The sequence below is a fragment of the Melospiza georgiana genome, chromosome 21, assembly GCF_028018845.1.
Source record: "Melospiza georgiana isolate bMelGeo1 chromosome 21, bMelGeo1.pri, whole genome shotgun sequence".
NCBI classification, from domain to species: domain Eukaryota; kingdom Metazoa; phylum Chordata; class Aves; order Passeriformes; family Passerellidae; genus Melospiza; species Melospiza georgiana.
This window is the reverse complement of record NC_080450.1, coordinates 7677308-7702682: the sequence shown is the minus strand read 5'-3', so window position 1 is coordinate 7702682 and position 25375 is coordinate 7677308. Positions and strand designations below refer to the sequence as shown.

The following is a 25375-nucleotide window of genomic DNA, read 5'->3' as shown; positions in this document are numbered from 1 at the left end:
ATGAAAGCTCTCAGTTTCCAGCTGTCTGATCTAATGAAACAATAAAGCAGAGTGAGGAGGAGGAGAAAATGTCAGTTCCAAGTGACACAGCCACGTCAGTGTGGGACAAATCTCCTGTAGCTAACATCATCTGAAATTCACCTTCCCCCCTGCTTGGCTGGCTTCTGTAATATTGCCTTTTCCCTACTAGTCAAGGTTTATTTTGATCATATTCATCCCTCTGGAAAAGAATGACTCTCAAATTAATTCCTATTTTCCTTTAATATAAAGAAACCAAGAAAACACACATTTATGGCCCGTAGCAAAGTAGAAATAATCCAAGATCACTTCTGGAAACTGAGAGCTTTCATGCAGCAAAACCCTTCCTGTTCAAACCTTTCACAGAATTTCCAATAGCACCTCTTGATAACCACTTGTTTCAGCCATTTATCCTGTCCATCCTCTGTTTGAATTAATAATAAACAGTGAATATGCTAAAATAAGTTAAGTGATGCTGCATCATCCACCTATTCAAAAAATGATGGATTATGCTTTCTTCTGCATTTATCAAATGGGCATTTTTTAAGTGATGGCGTCCTCCACACATAGCTTGTGTTTTGTTGCATCTTTTCTGGAACTGGACAGAATTTAGACCTGTAAATAAATAACCCAAGAAGAAATTAAAACTGAATTAATAAATATACAGAAGTGTACAGAAAGTTTCCCTTTGAGACAAAAAACAAAACACAAATAAACAAAGAAACAAAAAGAGGTTTGATTGAAAATTTGTAGGTTTTGGAGCTGTAAGAAAAAACAGAAAAAAAAATTTAAAAATAATTGATTTATTAATCTTTTAGTGGGGCTGTAGGGAATCTGCACCTGCTCCTCAGTACCTGGAGACCCAGTCCTCCCCCTGCCCATTCTCCCTTTCTAGACACACATTTTGATGGAGATCTTGATCCCTTCAGACCATGAGCAGGAAAAATCTCCTGTCTCTGGATTCCTGTGGATTTCTCAGGAATTCTGTGCCCTCCTGGAGCTGTGCCCAGCTGCTAGCAACTTGAGACACACATTTATGGCCCAAAGCAAAGTAGAAATAATCCAAGATCACTTCTCTCATTTCTTTGGTGTTGGGAAGTGTGGGGACTAAATGGGTTTGTCAGGGTTTGTCTCTTTCAGAGCAGCTTTTTACGTTTTGAATCACCTGGTAAAACCTTCTTTTTACAAGGTTTTTCAGTGAAGCACAATTAAAAGCCCATTATGCAGGGAGGACTCCCAGAACACGTCTGCTCTTCAGGAACATAAATCAACAATAAACACAATTCCCTGCTAGAGGGAATGGAAGAAACCACCACCCTGAGCCAAGACATGCAGGATGACTCCATTAGGAGCTGCCTTTGTTTATCCACACAAGATTTAATGGTCTGGCTGGCAAGGAGGTCACCTCCAAGGTAGGAACCCACCCAGAGACCTTCCCCTGGCAGGGAAAAGCTCTCTCAAAAGAAAACAGCAAGATTTTCTTTCTGTGGAGTCAGCAGCAAAGTGTCCAGGCATCTTTATAAACAGCTGAAATGAACTGTATAAACCGAGGAACAAGAAAGAGATAAATCCTCAAGGTGTCTGAACAGGAAAATCGTGGCTCAGGAACTCAATTTGTGCTTTTTTTTAGGGGGTGGAGGGGCTGCTGTGGTTTGTTAATTAAAGAATAGGAAGGGTATCCATGTCTAAAATGAGATTTTTTGGACACTGAAGGACTATTCCAAGAAATTCCCAGGAACATGAGCACTCCACAAATCTCAGCTTCTCCCTATGAACAGAATATTTCCTTCAGAAAAGGGAAGGTTCCAGAGCAGCTCATTCTGAACACTCCGTCTGACCTGGCAGCTCATGGATTCACCCACCATGGGTTCCATGGACAGCCTCAGGATTATTCAGCAGCAAACCAAGACATTTTTAATTAGATGCATCTAAATACTACAAAAATAAAGCAGATGGTACCTCCAGGCTGCTTTATTGATCCCAGAGTGAGAATTATTCCAGCAAGGCATTTCTAGTGGTCCCATGGTCTGACTCTCTCTGGTCTCTGCTCCAAAATTCCCTCCTCCTTGTCCAGGATGTGTCAGGAAACACAAGAATATCAATAATGCTCCCCTTGTCGTTATTTCAGCTTTACAGGAAAACAGGCAAGATGGAAAGAAATGTTTCTGGAATAATTGGGTTAAACATGAACAATGCTTCTGCTAGAAGAAAAATAGGAGTATTTGGGAAAAAACTAATGCTGAGGAATGAAAAATCTCCAAACAATTGAGTTAGAAATAATTCTACTAAAGATTAACTTGAGATTAATTAAATTCATAATAATAAAATTTAATGGAAATATCATTTAATAGCAATAGTAATATTTAATACTAGTGTTTATTAATACTAAATATAAATATTAATATTTAATAGTCGTAGTAACATTTAATACTATTAAATACTATTTAATGTAATACAATTTAATAATTATTTGTTAATAAAAATGCTATTAATACTATTAATACAATTACTTATCACATATATTTTAATATATATTATCTATAAGTATTTAATATATATAAAATTATATATAATATATATATTATAAAGTATTTAATAATACTTTTATTTAATAGAAATACTATTTAATATTATTATTAAATACTATTAATAAATATGAACAAAAATTAATAAAATTCCTATTAATAAATACTAATAGAAAATAATAAAAATTTATAATTTTGGGGAAATCAGACATTTATTTATTTCCTTTGCACAGCCCACCCTGACAAACTTTAGCCCAAAGCCAGCAGCACTCACAGAAGATAAAAAACAGCCACATTTCCAGGCTGAGACAATCCATGTGTGCCAGAGCCACCTGGGGTTCAGAAGGGAAATAACTCTTCTGCTGCTCCTGCAATGTGTGCTTGGATTTCCACAAGACGCTCAAAAAAGGGAGCTGGGATTTATTTTATTTTATTTTATTTTATTTTTATTTTTAAATATTTAATTTAATTTTTATTTAATTTATTTTTATTTTACTTTTTTTTCACTTGGAGAAGGTAGATGGGTTGTATTTATTCCTCCCCACTCAAGGAGCCCTGACCTCCAGCAGCATTTAGAATTTAGAATTTAGAATTTAGAAAAGACAAAAATATTGCACAGAGCTCTCTACGGGCAGCTCAGAGAGAACCAAATCCCCTGCAAACACTGTGCAAGGATATTTGAATGGAGAAGGAACACCAGGAATTCTTACATTAAAAACAATACAATCTTCTTTTATTGGGCAAAGGAAAGCTATGAAGAAGCAATCCAATAACAAGAAATGCAACTGAAGAACCAAAAACCAGATTTCCTTATCACAGTGACCATCAATGCCTTTTCAACTGATTTATTTTAATGTGCACATTATTAGGTGCTACAGCCTCCTAAAGCACACAACTGCTGACCTTAAAAATAGGACAAGAAGTTGAATTTCTGGTATAAATCCAGATTTAAATATTTATTTTGTAAATTGGGTATCCTTGTAAACATTTCTGGATTTGAAACTGAGATAGAGTGCAGAATATTTCAGGTGGATTATACATATTCAAAAATATCTCAATATAAACGTATCTTCCTAAACCTTCAGTTGATTTACAAGGAATTCAAAGCCATAATGATTCCACAACTGCTTACACAATGAAAATGTTATCCATGAGGAATGCCAAGAAGTCCACTCAGAGTTCCAACAATCACAGGGGATAAAAAAATTAAAATTGAATGCATCCCACAGGACTGAAAGGTAGGTGTACACTAAAAACTTAATGTGACCACAAAACCTGTCAATTTTGAAAAAGTTCCTGATATTCCATAAAACATTTGAATGGAAATATGGTTTTAAAAGTAGCACAACTTCCCAGAAGTCCTCAGGAGGCTTCACTCAGTCTCACTGTAGGGACTCAAATCTGGCTTCCCCTCCTGCTGCATTTCCTATTTTACTCTGGGACTTCTCACACCAGCAGCCTTTCCCTTTCCTTTCAAGTAATTTCCTTCCCAACACAACCCAGCATTCCCAGACACTTGTACCAAGTCTGCTTTCAGGTGCAAAGCTGTAATTTTACCACCAGGACTGGGCCCCAATTCCCACTGCACAAGCTCTGACCTTTTCTGAGTTGGTTTTAACTCTTCAGAAAGGTCCTCACACAGCTGGGACACATCCAGCCACCTTCTGACACCTCCTCTGCTCAATTAAGAACGTTTCTCTGCAGCAGTTTGGCATCAGATTGATGCTACTTGGATATTTCTTCATTTCTTGAAGAAATCCTGCCCTTGCAGCAGTCAGAGTTCTAAAAATCAGAGCCCTGCAATTCCCAGTAGCAACAGGCAGCAGAGCCTCCAAAAGGGCAGAAATTAATTTATTTCAAGTTCAGAGTTACATGCCATTACCTGGAGAGACTCTTAATAAAAAGTTATTCAGGGTATTTAAGTGGCCTAAAATAAATTCAACCAAGTTTGTTTTTATTAAGCTGAATAATTTATATTGAATTCAAATTCCACTGTGCCCCAGGAACATTCTGCAATTACTGCTTCCTGCTGGAGGCCACCTTCAGAAACTTTTAGATTGCACTTTATTTCCTCATTTGCCATTTAAATTCTCCCTAGATTTGGGCATTGCTTGCAGCAGTCTGGATATTGAAGCTCTAAGCAGAAGAATCTCAGTGGCACTAAAAGATACAAAATATTTGGCTTTTTTCCAGAGAAGAGCTCACCTACCATGCACAGTGCACAATTTCCCAACAAATCACAGCTGACAGGTTTGGTCATCATAATGACCAGATTACTGAGGCTTAAAAACTCCAAAAGACAAAAACCAGCTTGATTTTATTTCTGAGCATCCATCAGTTCCCAGCAGGAGATGCACCAGGGGCTGCAGTTACTACAGGACACGGGATCTTCAGAAGGTGAAAACCCAAGAGGAGATGAGCTGAGATTTCCCCCATGGGCTGAGATGGTTTAGTTGAGCAGGATTTGACAGAGGGCAGCTCCAGAAGTGCCACTCACGGGAGAAACCAGCAAACACAGGGCCATTCATGTTAGGCTTTTGCTCTACATTTAAATCTCATTTAAAGCTACATTTGAATCAAGCTCAATCCACTAAAGCTGCTGGTGATCTTGGTCTGCCTTCACACAGATTTAAAACATGTTGTAATGCAAATTCCTTGGAAAAAAAACAGGCTTTAAGACAAGTATTTCAATATGAAACCCAAGTGACTTTAATATTTCCTTGCATTCAGACAATTTAACAATTCTCCCTTGTTAGTACAGACAAGGAAGAGTTTTTAAGATTCAGAACAAAGAAATGAAATTACAGAGGACTAATCTTGCTGGTGTGCCCAGTGAGAGCCCTCACAAGCCCAAGTGTCCTCTTACTCCTCTTTATATTGATTTTCAGTGTAATTCCCCCCAGTATTTATTATTTCCAGAAAAGGTGACATTATAAAGTCCAAACCGTTTGCATAAAATTAAAAAAAATAATCAAAGCACATTCCCAGATTTTCAGTGTTTCACAGAAATTATACATCCAGAAATTATACATCCAGGTTATAAACCAGATCAATGTGGTTATTTCAGAGTTTGATTGAAAAGAAAATAGGGTTTTCTACCATTTATTTATCAACCTCCTGACCCACAGAAATCTCTGCAGTAAAAACCTTAAAGTATTTGGCAGGATTATGCATGAGTTTGCACACAGCTCCTCTTGGAAGAACCTGCAATTTAATATTCAGGATTCTCATTAACAAAAAAAGTCTTCTTACTAAACTGGAAAAGAGAAATCAAAAAATAGCTACTGAGAGACTTCCTGAATTATGAATCAGTAGTAATTACATTTTTTAAAAAGTTCAAGGCTCAGGGTATTCCCCACTGATGCCACACTCAGAGAATCCATCCCTCTCAACAGAAGGTGTGCTCTAGACAGTAACATTCAATTAACTCAGGTCTCAATTAACTGAGGCTCAATTCACTGAGGTCAGACCTTCTACACCACATTAGTAATGAGGAGACCAAAGAAGTGAACAGGTAACAGCAGCCTGGGAGTCACAGCAAGGCATGGCCCAAAGATTGTTTGTATCTTTCAAACTGAAGAATTTTTTAAAAATATTAAAAAATCGAAGAGCCCACTTTCGCTTCTTTGTGGAACCCATTCTTGCTTCTTTGTGGAGTCCATCCTCTCTTCTTTGTGGAGGCCGTTCTCTCTTTTTTGCGGAGCCCATTCTCTCTTTTTGTGGAGCCCATTCTCTCTTCTTTGCAGCCTGTCCCCATGGCATTTGAAGTCAAACCATTTTCAGAATGCATCAAATTCAGGATGGTCCTTGAGCCACCATTTGCAATAATTATGGAAAAGGAGCTGTGAAATCAAAATGTGTGACAGCTGTTCCCAGAGCTGGGCAGTTCTGATTGCATGTGAGGTTCAGAGAGCTGCTTTCTCCTCTCTTCTTGCAGGTTGCTGTCATGCAGAGCTGCTGTGCAGGGCACTCAGGGGTGTGGTGTCACCCCGGGGTCTGTCCCTGCAGGGCACTCAGGGATGGTGCCCTGTCACCCCGGGGTGTGTCCCTGCAGGGCACTCAGGGGTGTGGTGTCACCCCGGGGTCTGTCCCTGCAGGGCACTCAGGGATGGTGCCCTGTCACCCCGGGGTCTGTCCCTGCAGGGCACTCAGGGATGGTGCCCTGTCACCCCGGGGTCTGTCCCTGCAGGGCACTCAGGGATGGTGCCCTGTCACCCCGGGGTCTGTCCCTGCAGGGCACTCAGGGATGGTGCCCTGTCACCCCGGGGTCTGTCCCTGCAGGGCACTCAGGGATGGTGGCTGTCACCCCGGGGTCTGTCCCTGCAGGGCACTCAGGGATGGTGCCCTGTCACCCCGGGGTCCCCGATGCCGTGCTGGGGGTCACAGCTGAAGGAGATGGTGATGGCAAAGCGAGTGCCCCACTGCACCCTCTCCACCCGGTGCAGGTTCTCCGAGCCCGAGGTGAAGAACGACACCCGGCCTGCAAAGACAAACATTTAACCTTCAGTGGAGTTTGCCAAAGCTGCAGCTCTCCCTCCACTGCTCTGCTGCTCTCCAGTGAGCCGGGAGCCCAGAGGTGATCACAGACAAACTGTGCAGCTCATACTGCACTCTGAAAGCTTTTTACCCTTTAAAACACACATCAGTCCTTCATTCTATGAGCTCATATTGCACTCTGACAGCTTTTAACCCTTTCAAACATACATTAACCCTTCATGCCATGAGCTTACACTGCATTCTGACACCTTTTTACACTTTCAAATATAAATGAATCCTTCATACCATGAGCTTCATACACTAACCCTTCATGCTATGAGTTTACACTGAACTCTGACAGCTTTTAACCCTTTCAAACATACATTACCCTTCATGCTGAGCTTACACGGCACTCTGACAGCTTTTAACCCTTTCAAACATACATCAATCCTTGGTGCCACAAAGCTGGACATGCAATCCTTTCATCACAGGGGGTAATAATTAGCATTGATTCACAGAAGGCTCTGATCAATCTCTCTCTTAATTAAGAAACCCAGTGCTTTTATAGACAGTTATGACACAGGTAGACTTGATTGGTCCTCCAATCAAATCACCAGTAGCTAATTAAGAAACCACCCTTTGGTACACAAATCTCCATAACACATTCCACATGTTCACAACAACAGGTGCAGCAAGTTAGGATAAGAATTGTTTCCCTTTCTTTTCTCTGATCTTCTCACAGACTTTGTCAGGCAATGCCTGGGAAAGTTTTGTGTTTCTCTCTGTGGCCAGAGAGCTGCTGCCACAAAATCCCACCCAAAGCTACTTTATAAAAGCCAAGAACATGGCAGCCAGTTCTTAGCTGCCTCAATTAAAACCAAAGAAGTGCAACTTTAGTGACTGTCAGCAAAGTGAACTGATTTCCCCCCTGCTCCCCTTCTAGACCTGGCTCTGATTTTGAACCAAAGGAGGAGGAAGCACCACAGAGGTGGCAAAAAGCCTTCAGAGACAAAACCTCAGCAGGTTCCAAGCAGCTATGGCAGATGTCAGCATTGCACCAAGTGTTTGCTATCACTTTCTGTGCCTGCTCTGATCACTAAGTCACACATCAGCCATGCCCAAATTCACTTTCCTTAGGAAGAGCCACTCCATCTATGCATGGGCTTGGCAGTTCTTTTTTATAGATACAAGTGCTCAGGGGTGGGCCTGCCCAAAGCCTTGACCATCACCACCCTGCATGGGGACACTGTGGGCCTCAGGTGGCACCAGGTGAGATGGAAATGCAGTGACTTTGATGCTGACAGCAGAGCACACTGCCATCCCTCTCAGTGAGACAGCAGAATGGAGCCCTCTGCATTCCCACATGAATAAACTCTTCTGAGAATGTACAGGTTTGATGTTTGATGTCCACAGGTAACTCTGAACTGATGTGGCTCTGTGGGACTGCTCCAGTTCTCCCAAGGAAGCCAAAATTTCTCACCTGCACAGCTCCCTCACCTCAACAGCATGAGGTTTTCCTGCTCAGGCTTTCTCTCCACTGCTCAAATTCCAGTTTGTTTGAAAGCTGGAGCCTGCCTGAAGTCTGCACAACAACAACATGAGCCATTCCAACCCTTACCCCACCTCCATGGCTGCAGTGGGCACCAGGCACATCACTGGGTTTCTCTTCTAAAAGGACCCCAAAGATCCAGAAGTTCCTTTGTTTGCATCCTCCTGAGCAGCATCCAGGGGGGATTTGGACAAACCTGGACTGGCTTTATGGGGCTGGGTTTCCCCACTAACCCCTGAGTCCCTTTCATGTTCAGCTGCAGCTCACATCTAATCCTCAGAGTGCATTCAGAGTCTTTCACAGCAATTTCATCCCTTCTGTGCCTGCAGCTCAATAATGGGTGAAGTCAGACATGGAGAGAACAGATCCATTTGTGGGCACAGCTCATTTCCACCTCACTGTCCTGCTTTTCTGGATGAAAAACTAAATGAAGGCATCGTGCTCCTGTCCCACCACTGCTGCAAAGAACAGTGCTGCCCTCAAGGATTCCATAAAAAATCCCCTGTGTCACGACTTTTTTCCCCCTTTTAAACCATATTTCAACTTCATTAAAGTACATTATTATTATTGGTCCCTCACCTGCTCACCCAAAGCTTTGCCTTAAACTGACTTTCAAGCTGTTTTGTTTGATCTCTGACTAGAAGTAGTAGTAATTCACAGCTAGACAAGGTTCAGTGTGTTAAGCCAGTTAAACAGATTTTTTTTTTTTTGGCTATACTGAATGTCTTTAAAGTTTTTTCTTTTACAAATATGTCTTCATATATATGGTATCAGTGTGCTCCCATATACATCAACTGGGGTCTCTGGGTAACTGAACAAGGCTATATAGTCAAAGATGCTTTTTCCTCACTTGGGAAGAATTTCTCTTAAACTTACTTCCTTTACAATATTTTTGAAGCAGAAGAACACTCTTTCCACAGTACATTATTTTTATCAGTACAAATGTTGAAAGAGAGGGTAGAGAATGTTAATTTACTAATTCCCATTCCATCTGTGTCCCTGCTCTCCTCCATGGAAGGGAGGCAAAGAAGGGCTAGGGGAATGGGAAGGGTCTCAGCCCCATGCACTGCCCATGGCTGGGGGGCACTGGGAACACTGTGGGGAAGGGAGCTGGGGGTGCTCAGCCTGGAGAAAAGGAGACTCAGGGCTGCCCCCATCACTCTCACAGCTCCTGAAAGGTGCCTGTGCTCAGCTGGGGCTGGGCTCTTTCTGCAGCAGCACTGACACAACCAGAGCACACAGCCTCAAGCTGCACCAAGGGAGATACAGGTTGGATATTAGGAAAAAGCGTTTTACAGAAAGGGTGATAAAGTTCTGGAATGGATGCCCAGGAAGGTGGAGGAGTCTCCATCCCTGGATGTGTTTAACAAAGCCTGGATGTGGCACTGGGTGCCAGGGTTTGGGGCTGGGTTGGACTCGATGGCCTTGAAGGCCTCTTCCAACCCAGTGATTCTGTGAATTCTTGAAGGTCTCTATCAACCCTGCCATTCTGTGAATTCTCTGAAGCAACTCCTCTGTCTGGTGAAAGGGAAGGAGGAACAGTTTATTTGGCACCACAGATCTTTCATCTCATGCACTGACAGCTTCCACTCTCTGCCTAACATTTATCAGCTCTAAATGTTCCTCAGGAAAGAAGGAAAAGCTGCATCTCAGCTGCTGAGTGACAGCCAGACAGGAGCACTGCCAGGGAAAATGCACAACAGTTGTCTTCTCATCCTCTGCATCTGTTTAGGATTAATCACCAATTCACTCTCATGTAGTGTCCAAGAAACCCCATCACATCATTAGGCAAATAAACTGGTAATAATGTTTTCTGCAAGCACACAATAAAATTTATTTAAGTAAGTCAATTATTTATTTTAAAATGATGAATTGGGAGAATTTAAGTGCTTTAAGCAAATCCCACAAAAGGAACCTGGACTAAAACAGATTCTCCTTTTCCTACCACTCTCTGCAATCACCTCACCAGTCCCTGGCACAATTTGTGTTATGTTTTGCAAATCACTAAGAATTGCTATCCTCTGCATGGCTAGTGCTTACTGCAGCTGCTAATGCTGCCTCCATTTGTTCCTCACCAGGACTGACAGCTACTTCTCTGGCTTTTTTTAAAATTATTCTCAGCTTTCAGCTGATATTGATTTAACTTCAAGATGTGCTGCAGTTTTTTACTGATTGGAGCAAAAGTGAAGCTGGAATTGGCAGATTATCATGAGCTAGACTGAATCTGGAGGATGTGGATTGAATACAGAGGAAGATGAGATTGTTTGTATGGGATATTTGGGTTCCCAAATATCTTATACCTTCAAATCAAATATTTTACAGTTCCAGATAAGTTTGAGATTAAAGTCACACTGCACTCTCCAATGTACAGAATTCATTTTGCCCCACAAATTAGTTTCTCCCAGCAACACACAGAAGTGATTGTGATCTTTCCTGCTGCCTTTGTATAATAAATTACTGGTATGAACAACAAATTGCCTTGTAAGTTGAAAAGAAGTGCAGCAAAGCTGACCTTCAAAGCAAGAAATGCACATGCAAATAAAGAACACAGAACCAGAACTGGGATTTCATTCCAACAGCAGTTTCATCTACACTTGATGATCAAGTGAAGTCTGGGACCTGACTAATGTTGCCAGACCCCAAATTCATACAAGACTCTGCAAAATAATGAAATTTTAAAATGTGAAACTTTAAACACTGACAAGTTTAGCAGCAGAAGAAAGAATACCAATTTTGTGATTGAAAAAGGAAAGCCTTGATATTTGCCATTTATTCTTATTCCTCCTTATATCTTGCAGATTACTAAAACATGTCTCAGACCACCAAGAAGAGTTAATATTGAAAGGGCTCTGTTTTGAAGGGCTTAATTTTCAAAATGTTGCTCTGGTTCTTACAGTCTCTCAAACTGAGCCAATCCTGGTGCAAAGAGGTGGAAAAATCCCAGTATGACGATTTTGGAAACAGAATTTCCATGTATATTTTAAAGGAACAGATTCTACTTTAGATCTGTTTCTTTGTCACAAAAAAAATTCTTTTCAAAGTTGTATATCCCTCAGCACTAAGAATTTTCTTCCTCATAGTACAGTGAGTTTCTTGTAGCAGAGAGAGGTTCTGACTGAAGTCAAAAGACAAATATTCACTTCTGAAGCCCATCAGAACACAAGAAAGATGTGTTCCTTCATGCCATGTCTGGTTATGAATTAGCCAAAGGTCTGTACACTTGAACTGGTGCTGGCTTGTTCATTTCTGTTAAAAAAAATAATCTGAAGAGCCTCAATGTTAATAAATCACAATTCCTTCTTAAAGCTAATGTTTGCTAACAACCAAACTAGAGGATGTTAAAGATCATCCTATAAATTAGAGAGTTGTTCAGTGAACTATGTGAGAGTCAGGACTTAGAGACTTCTTAGGTAATGTGCAAGTGATGTCCACTGAGGGAAGTGAAAAGCATTTTAATTTAGGCTCCACTGCTGGCAGAACAGTTCTCCCTGATCCTTACCAGAGCAGTGCTGCAAATGCATCTGCAGCAGCAGTGGGACCTGTCCAGGCAGCATTTCAAACACAGGACATCCCACAATGCTTTAACTGCTTTTTCTTGGATTTCCAACTGCTGCTTTTCTGCTCTGCTGCATCACTAACAATGCCTTTCTGCTCCCCACTGACACTTGGACAAGTTGCTGCTCACAGAAAAAGAAACCTGCTCATTTTGGCTCTCAGAATCAGGTCCCCAAAAATGCAGGCTAAGTGTGAGGCAAGTGCCAGCTTTTAGGAGTGCAGTGGCATTAGCAATATAGAAAAGTAAATTAGTTGTCAAGCATGAAAACTGAACCAGTGATTATGACAGTCATCCCTAGAAAAGCCTGGAGCTCCTAAAAGAGAAGCATGAAAGCTCATCAACATGTGGTTTTAAAAGTGGAGCTGGAGTGGCAAGAGAAGCACAAAGGATCAAAAGAAGCGTAAAACAAAACAAACAAAGAAAAGCCAAAAAGACAGAAGGAGAGAAAAAACATTGCAGAGGAACATTATGAACATGAAAAATACATCAACTTGTTCCAGCAACAGAAAACAGCCTGGGGTCATTCCTTCACAAAACACATTTTATCAGCAAGAGGAAAAATAAGTGCAAATGCCTTCACATTGTGCTTCACCTCTCAAGCTTTTCTGCTTTGCTCACAGGATGTCAGTGGGGATTGTGCACCAGAGGCTGTGACACAATCAGAGGAGCCCTGACAACCGTGAGAACAGAGATGTGTTAGAAAAGTGTAATTAATTTTCTCCTGTGTCCATGAGGGATATTTGTGCATTGCTTTGTTTCACTGCCCATACACGCCCCTGGCAAAGGGACAGCCAAAAAGAAAATTCTGGATTTCATCAGCTTCCCCTTCTTCCCCCAAAACAACATCAAGAGCAAAGACCTTGCAGCAGAAAACCTGAAAATGAATAGATGGGGCTGAATGGAAGCAATTTCACAGTTACAGACTTTAGGAAATTAAGTCAGGGGCATGTTGCACACTGCAGCCAGGCTGAGACAGCTCTCCTCACACACCTAGAATTCAGTTGTGATATCTACAGCTATAGAGATTTGGTAATCTTAGAATTGCATCTGAAAAATAGTTTAATGTGTTCCCTTTCAAAATACTGGCAGCAGCATTTTGCAAAACATGAAGCTTTCAGTTTAGGGTTTACTTCCAGTCATGAAAGACAAAATAATCAAACACACAGTTCTTGCTGGCAAACCCAGGTGATCTCAGAGTTAATCTAAAGCAGCATCACTGTGATCCAGAATTCAAAGAACACCCATCCCAATCTGCAGGCAGCAACAATCTGAAGTCAGCTCTGCTTGGGGTAACAACTGTCAGCAGACAATTACTGAGGCTCTTTAAATGAGTAAATTTCCATCTTTTCTGCCTTGGAAAAGAAAAAAAGACAGAACAGAACAGGAATATAAAGTTGCCCATTTTCTCTTCTTCCCTGCAGCAGCGTGGCTGATCTTGCATTATGAAAGGTAACACTGCTGGAAGCTCAACACTCACCTGCCAGACAGATGAGCTGAGGCTGAGCTCCTCTCTAGGCAGACCCAGAGTAATTCTAGTTTCAAATTATCCACATATTAAAAAAATCTCAAACCAGCCTGAAAGGTTTTTTATTTATTTATAAGTGACAGCCATCAAAAGGCTCATCCCTGTCAGACCTCCTGGAAGCAGGGATGGATTTATAGCCAAGTAATCCTGGTTCACCATGCTCCAGCAGAGCTGTGACAATCCATCACCTTCACACCCACCCCCAGCCATTACAGGGTATTTTAAGCCCCACCTTGAGCAGCAATGGAATTTCAGGCCAGTGTAAAATAAATTGCTTTAATTTGGATTTGCTGCAGTGACAGTTAGCTCTGCTCTTGCTGCACAGTTGTCACACTAAACTCATTTTGACTCAGAGATGGGGCAACTGAGAGGTGTTTTGAACCTTTTATTCTATTTTCAGTCTCTTGAGAAGGGTGAGACAATACAGGTGTTATAATTCATGCTATCACAATCAGAAGCAAACTATTTCCTAATATACTATAAGTGTTTCTTCGCCTATCAGCTTTAGCTACACTATGCTGTAAATGTCTTAAAGCTAAGAATCTAAAATTATTACTATTATTACTATTTCCCACCTGCTAAGCTGTCAGAATGTCAGAACTGGCCACCTCTTCTAAGCCCTACATCTTCCCAGGAAGTCACTTCTGGTGGTTTAACACCACACATTACAAACCGTGGCTGTATTTTAACCTGCTCTAATCTTTATTTCTGATGTCATCAACCTGACCACAGCATGCTCCACTACCCCACGTTATTCCTGCTGCCACAAACCCAGTCCCACAGCAGCTGCCAGCCCAGAAAAGTCAATAAATGGCAGAAGCTGCAGCCAGCCTGGCTCGTACCTGCTCGGGGCTCCACTGTCTTGTTGGAATCTGCATCCATGAACACGAAACGTCCACCCCCGAAGTCTTTGGAGTAGTCAGAGAGATAGAGCAGAGAAGTGTAGTCAAAAGAGCCATAAGTCACCTGTGGGGGAAGCCAAAATTACCAAAATTTACCAAATTCTTGATCTTATCTCTGCAGAGCATGGCTAATTGAGCAGATGGATCTGGTGGGTTTTGCTGATTCTCAGTTTTTTCATGTATTTAATAAAGGGGTCTTTGAAAACCAAGAACACCTTTTTCTAGGATTATCTGTGTTTATTAGTCTATTCTCTTGTAACACTGCAAGACCAGCATGTCATGTTTATTAATTCTATTGTTACAGTTTCCATCATTAGAGAAGTGATTATTGATTGATTGATTTCCATCATTCAAGAGCAAAAAACAACAGTGTCAGAAGTGCACAGTATCAAAAAGACAGGGTTTCTGCTATTCCAAGATAAAATTTCACCAGGAGGTTAATATGCAGAAGAACAACACTTGATTAATGATTTCCACCCATGATTAATCTTGGGTATAAGGTTTCTGGATACCTCACTGCTATTTTTTCACCACTATCACACAGGAGATTCACAGTAAATCAGAACTTCCAAGTAAATATAATTTGTTGAGGGAGTTTCTACTCTTTTTCATACAGGTTTTGTTTAAAACCTGCTGTGTTTTCTGAGACCACCATTGGAGGGAGGAATGATGCATCTGACTCCACTGATATCAGAAGGCTAATTTATTATTTTATCATCTATATTAAATAAAAGAATACTATACTAAAAGAATACTACACTAAAGAATACAGAAAGGATACAGACACAAGGCTAAAAGATAATAAATAATGAAAACTCATTACTCTCTCCAGAGAGTCTGACACAGCTTGGCCCTGACTGGCCAATAAATAAAAACAATTCACATGAAACCAGTGAAACAATCACCTGTGGGTAAACAATCTCCAAACCACATTCCAAAGCAGCAAAACACAGGAGAAGCAAATGACATAATATTGTTTTCCTTTTTCTCTGAGGCTTCTCAAGAGAGATATCCCTGGTGAAGGGATTTTTCCAGAAAATATGATGGTGACAAAAACCCTTCAAACTGAACTCTGGAAGTCTCTGCTTCTTCTCAGCTTACAGACCAAACATCCCACTTTTAAGTACAGCAAGGTGATTTTTTCCTTCCTTTTAAAGCATTATTTTTGGTTGATATGTACACTGAGAAAATAAATACTACATACTAATACTGAGAGTGAAGCTATCTAAATATTTAACATTGACTTTAGCTGATTGTGGAAATATTTCCCTTCATATCTACATGTCACCAGCAATTAAAAAAATACTTGAAATCAATGGCTGGGTTCTCCAATTTCTTTGTGCATCTCAACTCAAAAGTTCAGCATTACACTGTCAAGCAGTGAAATGTGCAGCACAGTAGTACTGTATAAATACACAGAATTTGCAGAGTGTTTTGACTGACCTGGTGACTGTCAGAGGTAGGTGGAACTTCCAAACTTAGAAGTTTTCTAAATATTTTCAGTCATGTTTCAAGTTATACTCATTAGTGCCAGTTAAATTTTGGCTCAGGAGCAGTTGTACACATTTTTTCTGTAAGGGCAGGACCAGAGAGAACATAACAGCAGATGGAATAGGAAGACATTTCCATTCATACTCATGTTATTATTTTGACCATAAGGCCTCAGAGGAAAAAAGCCAAACCACAAAAATGAGAGAAATATTACAGTGATCCCCTTCTCTCCATATTTTTCCAGACCCTGGTAGCAATACAAGGCAATAAATGGGAATTAATGAGCAAGTGCAGCACCTCAGACCAGCCACTCTAAAGCCCTTCCCATGCAAATCAGCTTTGCAGAGCCATTTTCCATTTCACTGACCTGGTGACAGAAACTTCCAATCGATTTAAGGAAGGCTCCAGCCAGTGCAGAAGTTCATTCAACTTTAATTTAATGCATTAGAACTGTTTTTATCAACTCTTCAGGGGAGCAGCAATCTTTGCTCCTCCAGTGCACTCTCCAAGGTGGTTTTACCAATTCTAAACTTCTAAGAACCAACCATTTTAGCCTAACCAAACACACCTGATTGCTAGAGATGACTAATTTGGGGAATGAAGTGTGCAAGAGAAAATGGCTTTGCTCTTCCTGTCCTTATTCATTACTCACTCTCAGAAAGCAACCAGGCCTGAGAAATGCAACACTATGGAAAGCAGGCATTAAATTAAACTCAGTTATTTATAATGCTACAAGTCTCTCCATGTATATCAAATATATTTGTTACCCTGGCAATGATTTCCAGTACCAGACAGATTAATAATTGAGCCAAAAGATCAAACTATATGAGAGAAGCTGTCACTAAAAGCCACACAGCTCCAAATCAAATTTCTACAGCTCCTTGTAAACAACACAAGAGAAAAAAATGCAGATAATTCCATTCAGCCTGCTATGTCATATGGTTAGTGTGCTATTTTGAACACTCCTTATTCAAAAAGTCAAACACAGATAATATTTAATGGTAGATGCTCATAATGATATTTACATGACACTTCTTTAAAAGCTATTCATTATTATAAATAGAACTAATTGCCAGGATTAGCCAGCCCCATTTTGCAGTGGGTTTTTTTGAGGGACACATTTCTATGCAACTAAACAGTTGTAGGATCATTCAAGAGGTCTGCAGTTCCTGAGGAGATTTAGGACAGCATCCTCTGCTTTCCAGCGCAGAAGAAAATTCACTTTTTGCAATCAGCATTGGTCTAGCATGCAGAAAAAGAGTCAAAACTTCTCTTTTCCTCTAAGCCTTCACCTAATTGTCCTTATCCAAAAAGTCAAACACAGATAATATTTAATGGTAAATGCTCATAATGAGTATATTTAAATAAATAAATAAATAATAAATAATAGTCTTCTTTAAAGGCTATTTTATAAATAGAACTAATTGCCAGGATTAGCCAGCCCCATTTTGCAGTGGGTTTTTTTGAGGGACACATTTCTATGCAACTAAACAGTTGTAGGATCATTCAAGAGGTCTGCAGTTCCTGAGGAGATTTAGGACAGCATCCTCTGCTTTCCAGCGCAGAAGAAAATTCACTTTTTGCAATCAGCATTGCAGAAAAAGAGTCAAAACTTCTCTTTTCCTGTAAGCTTTCACCTAATTCTGTGTAGATAAGCCCCAGAATAACCCTGATAGCCCTTCCAGTGTGCTGTTGTTGGCAGTGTCTATTAGACAATAAAAGAGCAAAGAGCACATCTCTGAATTGCATGGGGCTCTAGGTGAGCTGAGGTGATGGCTTTGAGCAGAAATGACAATCAACCTCCTCAATTTTCAGAAATGATGCTGTCCCAGGGTAGAAATGGGATCTTTTGATGTGTTTTATTAAATGTAGGGGAAGAAAAGAAAGGTGAAAAGTCTGCTAGAAGAGACAGCAGCTGCTCTCAGGGCCAGAGAGGGCTGCAAGTACAGGGGAGGGTTGGGGACATGGAGAGCACATTGCAGGTAAGGATAAATAATTAGAATAATTAGGTTTGGCTTGTTCAGCTCAGAGAAATAAAGGCTGGAAAGGGATATGATTCCTACCCATAAATGCATGGGGGTGGGAGGATGTAGAACTGGGAGAAAGAACAAGAATAGCTATAAAGTGATCATGGACATGTTTAGGCTAAAAAAAAAACAGAAGAAATTTTGGGAAATGTGCACTGAAGTGCTGGACTGGCTCTGATAGAAGAAATTCAAGGAAAACAAACCCAAAACCATCTTATGGCAGAGCCTGACAGTTCTGTGAAGGATGGGAGGATCTGTGCCCAGGCAGGGGAGTGCACAAATCTCCAAATTCCCCCAGAGAATGGTGGAAGGCTGCAGTGCTGACAGTGTGAAGTGTGCAACAGCAACCCCATTATAAATCAGGTGTTTGACATTTGGAGCCTCAGCTCCAAACAAATTCCATCCAAGATGAAACTCCACATCTTAAAACAACACTCTCTTCATTTGACTTAGAGGCTTATAAATTCTACAAGATTAAATGAGACATTTGGGTGATTTCAGGGTTTCCATTCCTATGTAACCACAAACCAAGGAAATTTTAGGAGGGAAAAAAACAAAGCCTCAGATAAACAAAATAAATTTGTACTACTCCATTATGCTGTTAAAAGTCTTCAGGGAGATTCAGATTGAGAAATCTAATTGCAGTAGACTCAGCAACATCAGGGAAAAGGCAAGAGGGGTTTTCATATGTTCTAAGAAGCCACATCTTTTTAACAACAATGTCACTCTGAAACAGAAAATATAGTGAAATCTTTTTGCTAAGGCTCCATTTTACCTTTCTTCTGGAAGGAGGCAAGGAAAAAACTGTGATGTCTTCTAGGAATAACTTTCACTGTTAAATCATGCACAAATACCTGAAGTGATTTGTTCTGTTCCAAGGGGAAAGCACAAATAATGATCCAAGACAAAAGCATCCAAAAAGCTGGCAAGTTTTATTGATCTTTCTTCTACTTCCCAGCATTCACACTTGCTGTGGAGGCCACATAAGAACTCTACTACTCTTTGCTGGGAAGAATTTTTTACCTCAGGTCAATAGAAATTTGGTTTTTTTCCTTGCTTTCAACTGCAGTCTGGAAGTGGAAAAGTTTGCTGGAGGAAGTAAAGTACAAGCCAGGCTGACTGCACTGGAGGCAACCTGGGAAGCTGCACAACTTCATCCTAATTAACCTCTCTCAGACTATTTATGATTATGAACAAGGTGTTTGGAAACTGCCCCAACTGGGATAATTCTCTTCACAGACTCAGAATTATTTAGGTTGTGTAAAAGATCTCCAAGATCACTGACTGCAACCACTGTCAGAAATCAGACAGCCCCATTATTCAGTACAGAACACCACTAAGGTCTAGATTATGCATTCCAAGTCTAGGAGAGCATTTTTCCTTCTTGTTTTGGTTTTTTTCTGAAGCTGGAGATGAAGCTTAGAAACAGCCAAGACAAATCAATTGATGTATCTGCTCCCTGAACAGACAGCCTGCAAGATAAATAAAACATGGACAAAAGAGAAGGATAAAACCAGGAAAACATTCAGCCTGCTGTCCATCATGTCCAGGCATTCTCAGGATGACAGGACAGAAAAGCAGCTTCCACAAATTCTCTTCATGTAAACTTATTTGCATGTAAATGATAAAATAACTTGTACATTACAGGAGATATTTAGGTGGGAACACTTAATTGAGAGGTTGTCCCACCACCTTATTCATTTCCCAATGCACAACACATGCAGAGAAGAATAAAGAGAATTCTGGCAAGCAGGGCTTGGGCAGACACAAATCTCACTATAGTAATAAATCAGAGTCTGGAATTCTAAAATAGGTTTTTTTGGGGGCTGAAATAAAAGAGTGGAGAAAATAAGCATAAACTGTTGAAATATACTGCTTTTGCCACCCTTGTGGCAGCCAAATCTGATTCTCTGAAACTGTGGAAAAACTGTAAGAACCAATGAATTCACTGCACTTCACACAAGCAGAATCACGAGTTTCCTTCTTCCCAAGGATCTCCTGGAATTTGTTGGAACCCTGGATGCTGAGAATTTGAAACTTTCTGTGCTGAAAGGCACAGACTCACAAGAGAACACTGCATTTGAGCTGAGGCTGTGGAGAAGGCTTCCAAAATTGAGTGATAGCACTGGGATTACAGGTGTGGAGTTGGTTGGGAGTGTACACACAGTGTTTTCACCCTGTGTAATATCACAGGGTGAAAAACTTAAGAGTTTGGGATTTTAGAATATAGCAATAAATGTGAAGCAAATGGAGGTTTTAGGGTGGAGACAGGTTGTTCTTTACTTTCTTCCTGGGTTTGGGTGGTATTTTGTAATTGGATAGAAAAGTCCTCATTGAGGGCTTCAAGTGATCAGTTATTGGGTTAAAAGGGAAAATAATTTAGGTGTCATTTCTTAATTGGATAGTTGAGCCTTAAAAGACCTTGTACCAAGAAACAGTTGGCCATTTTGTGCCTTGCTAATGAAGGACTGCAGAACTCACTGCTGTGGGACTGTAACATGGATAAGAAGTAACAAACACCTGGGTCTGAAAGTGAACTATCATCTCAAGTGCCTTCAATCCTGACCCCAAGAGAGACAGAAAAAGGAAGCAGAGAACCCACAGGAATTGAGCATGACATGATGGAATTTCTGTGAACCCCACCAGCACAATTTGCTCCCTGCAGCCATTTCCTACTAGAACAATCTGGATTTCAAAACCATCCCTACACCTCTGGTCCAGAGCCATTCCTATTCACTGGTTACATCACAGCTCTTCAAACCAGAGGCACCCAAAACCTGGCAGATTCCACCCTGCAGGACTTTCTGCTCCCAAACATAAGCTGTGTCATCACTACCACCACATTTTCTAAATTTAATCTGCTTCTGCTCACATGAGCAAGGACACAGGAACTCACACCAATGTGGTGACCAACAGAAGACACTTCCCTCAGACTGGCTTTTCCCAGGAAATACTTTCAGGCAAGGAATATTTCGTTTGATTTTTTCATGTCTCAGGTCATAGGCTTCAAGCTACACTAGCCACTTACAGACTTGAGCCCTAAGGAATAACTTGGATTTTGCTGGGATTATTTTATTTGGTTCCATTCTGGGTAATCCCTGACTCCAGAGTGACTCATTTATAAATCCTGGAGGCATGAAATGTGGATATTGTGGAGATGGTTTTTTGTTTGTTTGGGTTGATTTTTTTTGGGTTGTGAGGTGTTTTTTTTCTTTTCTTTGATTCTTCCATTGTTGGTATTCTACTGTCCTGCACAGAATGCTTGAATTCAGTGAAACTCAGAAATAAACTCAATACTAAATAATTTAAGTCCACTGAGAAATGCCAAGTATTAAGCTATAAGCCTAGAAATTAGACTGTGCAGTTAAAAGGATCAAAACACCAAATTATTGAAAGAGGGTACCAGGTCCCACATCCCCACTGAAACACAAAAAGCTTCAATTCACATATAGCAGAAATACAAATATTAAACCTTAGATCAATAACAACAGTGACCAACTGACCACTGTAAAACAGCTCCTTCTAGGTCAGGCTGAAAGAGCAATTCAGGTCATTTTAATCAGTGTTTCTGACAAAAGAGATTCCTGACGAGTCATTCTCACAGTTTACTAATTCTAACAAAGCTAAATTAGAGAAAATAAAAATGAATGGGATGTAATAGCCTGTGTTTCTTAAACTCACTTATCTCCCATTAGGTTCATCCCCTGAAGCACCAGTTTTCAAACCTGTTTGATGGATTGTTTAGATGCAAAATGATTTCAAGGTGATTTAATAATAATAATAACAGATATTTGCATCCCATGTCAGCCCCTCCTCACCTTGTCCACGTGTGGGTGCCAGTACTCATCATGTGTTGTCTTGGCCCCTGTGCTGTTCATCCTGGAGAAGAAGGTTGGCTTGGTCAGGTACAAGGCAGAAGAGCTGATCCCAAACACCTGAGCAATCCTCTGCTGAATCCTGTGCCTCACATCCCTGCAAAGAACACACAGGGTGTCAGTGCCACCTCCCTCCTGCTGCTCCTGTGCTCTTCATCACTCACTGTTCATCCTCAGCTCAGAAATGTGGGAACACACAGCCATGTCTGATTTTGCCTGAGAAGAGAGGAGAGGAGAGAGAGAAAAGAGAGAGAGGAGAGAGAGAAAAGAGAGGGGAAAGAGAGGGGAAAGAGAGGGGAAAGAGAGGGGAAAGAGAGGGGAAAGAGAGGGGAAAGAGAGGGGAAAGAGAGGGGAAAGAGAGGGGAAAGAGAGAGGAGAGAGAGAAAAGAGAAAAGGAGAAAAAGAGAGAGAGAGGAAAAAAGAGAAAGAAAAGAGAAAGAGAGAGCGAAAGAGAAAAGAGAGAGAGAAAAGGGACCTCCTCCCAGGGATTTTGGTTGGGGTTTGTTTCTTTGGGTTTCTTTTTTAATTGTCAGACTATCAAGGGATACAAACTTTGTCTCCTGTGGCCTAGGTTTGAAAATTTCTGTTTACCTGTGTATTTCCACACCTATCCCACTGTTTGTTAACTGCTGGAACATTAAAGGCTTTCACAGAGATATTCTTAATCCAAAGCAGGTAAAAGTAAAGTTGTACCTTCATAAAAGGGTTGCCTCTGAAGAACCTTTAATTGCTTTTAAATCAACTGGTGAAGTCCCTGGCACCATCAAATTCAGGGCTCTTGGTCAACATATGTATTGGTATTATTACCAGATTTTTTTTAAATGAATGCAAGATGTGTTTCACAACTACACAATTACAGTGTACAAAAAAGAAAAAGAGAGACAACATATTTCTGAAGTTGTGCATGGAATTATATTAGTAGGTTTGTATCTTCCACTACATTTCTCCACTCAGCATAAGCTTCAAGAAGTTTTTCCCAGGTATTTCTCTAGGGAACTTAAATGGTGACTAAAAAGAAGTGGCAGAATTAAAACAAAACCTGTGGTGTGTTTCACAGTCTACAGGCTGTGAAAGTCATCTCTTAAAATCCACAAGTACTAAAAAAAACTAAATATTCATTCTGTTCACACCTAGTCCCTCACAAGAAATAGAAATAACACACACAGATTTGATTTTTTAACCTGTCTCACTTTACATTTTTAGGGGTCAATTCAAGCTACTTTACATGTGCAATATAAAAAGTACCAAATGAAGTCAGAGGGATTTTCAGGGATATATACAGCTCCAGGAGCTGAGGTTTCATGTGCTACATAGTGGTGGAGTTGGCAAAAGGAAAGAACCCACAGCTCCTTCCTCTCATGCTGTGGGAGGCTGATCTTGCTGTCTGCTTTTTCCAAGGAGCAGGATGCAGGAAAGGCTCTCAGAAAGCATTAAATGCAATTATTCATTTTGTGAATGGAGAGCTTTGAACAAGGCAGCTGAAGAATTCACAGCCACAAACAGCAGAGCAGCTGATTCTGGCCCTTGCAGCAGCCAGGGATAAATGCCCTCCCAAGCAGTCACAGTCTTGACATAACTGAATTCCTCCAGTTGTCCTCTCTGCAGAGTCCTCCCTCTTCTTTCAGCATGATTAATTTTTCACTTTTAAAAGCTTTCTGTTAAGGTTTGCTGTCTGCTGTTTATAAGGCTCTGTTAAAGCTTCTCTCCTCTTGGAGACTGATGTGCAATGTTTTGGGCACAATGTGTGTTTTACAAACCAAACAGGATGCAAAGTCCTACTCAATATGACAAATACAGCTTTGAAAAATAGAATAAGGTCACTTTTTAGCCTAGAAACATTCTTCTGTACAGTCTGTTTTCTGCTGGCCAGGCCACTTCAACATTTATCAATATGACTGCAGGTTTTCATTCCACTCCCTGCCTTGCTGTTCCAAACACAAACTACTGGCAAAATACTTAAGGACAAAAGCATTGCCCTTCATGTCTAAACCAAGTGACAAGAGAAGCCAAATTTCAGCTCAGAAGAAAGGAATGAATGAGCCCAAAACTGGGAGAGCCACACTGATCCCTCAGCCTCTGTGACCCAGCAGCAGCAGGAGCCTCCCTTCCCTCACTGCTCTTGGCTCTTCACAACTCTTGGGACAGTTCTGGAGGATTATGGCTACAAAGAAAATATTTCTTCATGCTGGAGAAGCATTTATTTTCATAAGCACAGCAACTCTTGTCTCATTCATGCCGCTGAGGTGAACCCTGGCAGATGCAATAATAGAGCTCTCAGGGGCAAGAAATGGCCTGGAACAGCCTCCAGTCAACCAAATGAATGCTCCAAATTAATGCTCAGCACCAAATTCATGCTCCCCCCACATCTGTCAGCAGCAGCCCTTGTCCATGTGCACTGAGTCAATGGGAAATACCAAAAGGCAGAGCAGAACTCCCTGAGAGGAGCACAGGAGCACCAGATTCTGTAAAAACAGTTGTCACAGACATCTTTTATGAAAAATCCTTTCCTTTTTTTTCTCCTGAGAAGCTGGGAGGCCTCAGGAACAAAATGTAAACAGTGATTATCTGCTGCTGTGGAATGCAACAGGTGCATCTGTGATTGGTCTCATAGAGTTGTTTGTAATTAATGGCCAATCACAGTCAGCTGTGTCAGACTCTCTGGTCAGTCACAAGATTTTATTATCATTCCATTCTGTCGGTTTCTCGGCTGTTTGGGTGGCCTGGAAAGGCCCAGGGTGGCCTTGGACAGCCCGGCGCTTCAAAGGACGAGGAGAGACTTCTGATCTTGTTTCGGTCTCGGTATTTATTAATTGTTTATCTAAAAGATTTTCTCTCAGCCCAACAGAGGTCTGCACAGCAGCCAGCCATGAGCACACTGAGAGCCCCCGGGGCGGTCACTTATCTTTATACCCGAAATTACGTATACAATATTTATAATTTTTCCCCAATACCTTCTACCCTTATTAACCGGTGCACTTCTAGTAAAGACCAATCCCAAAGTGCCACCATCACCACAGAAGATGGAGGCCAAGAAGAAGAAGAAGAAGGACAGGACACGCCCCAATTCCTCCATCTTGCTTCTCTAGACCCCCCTGTACAGAAATCCCAAACCCTGTGTTTTATACTCTAACTAACTTATCCCTTCACCATTCACCCCAGTAAAATCCTCCCAGTCCTCATACAGGTGTCATCTCCTGTGTAGGATCAAAGTCCAGCCACCAGACACTTCTGGAAACATTCCAGGACTCCCGAGCCCCCCAAGGGTGGTCTCGGTCACTCTGCGCATCAGTCCTGAGGTGCTGAGATCCCACACCATTCCTTTATTATTCCTTGCTAGCCTTCTGATGAAATCCTTTCTTCTATTCTTTTAGTATAGTTTAAATATAATATATATCATAAAATAATAAATCAAGCCTTCTGAAACATGGAGT

The 25375-nt window shown here is 40.9% G+C and overlaps 1 protein-coding gene across 1 annotated transcript in view; it reads right to left on the bottom strand.

Annotated features, from left to right (window-relative positions):
- Positions 1–3305: 3305 nt before the first annotated feature.
- Positions 3306–25375, bottom strand: part of OGFOD3 (2-oxoglutarate and iron dependent oxygenase domain containing 3) — a 36802-nt gene continuing 14732 nt past the window's right edge. The window contains exons 7-9 of the mRNA XM_058038858.1: positions 21888–22041; positions 14492–14615; positions 3306–7023 (exon numbers count right to left, since the gene is read on the bottom strand). Coding sequence (XP_057894841.1) covers positions 6875–7023; positions 14492–14615; positions 21888–22041 — 427 coding nt within the window. The 3' untranslated portion in view covers positions 3306–6874. The remainder of the gene's footprint in view (positions 7024–14491; positions 14616–21887; positions 22042–25375) is intronic.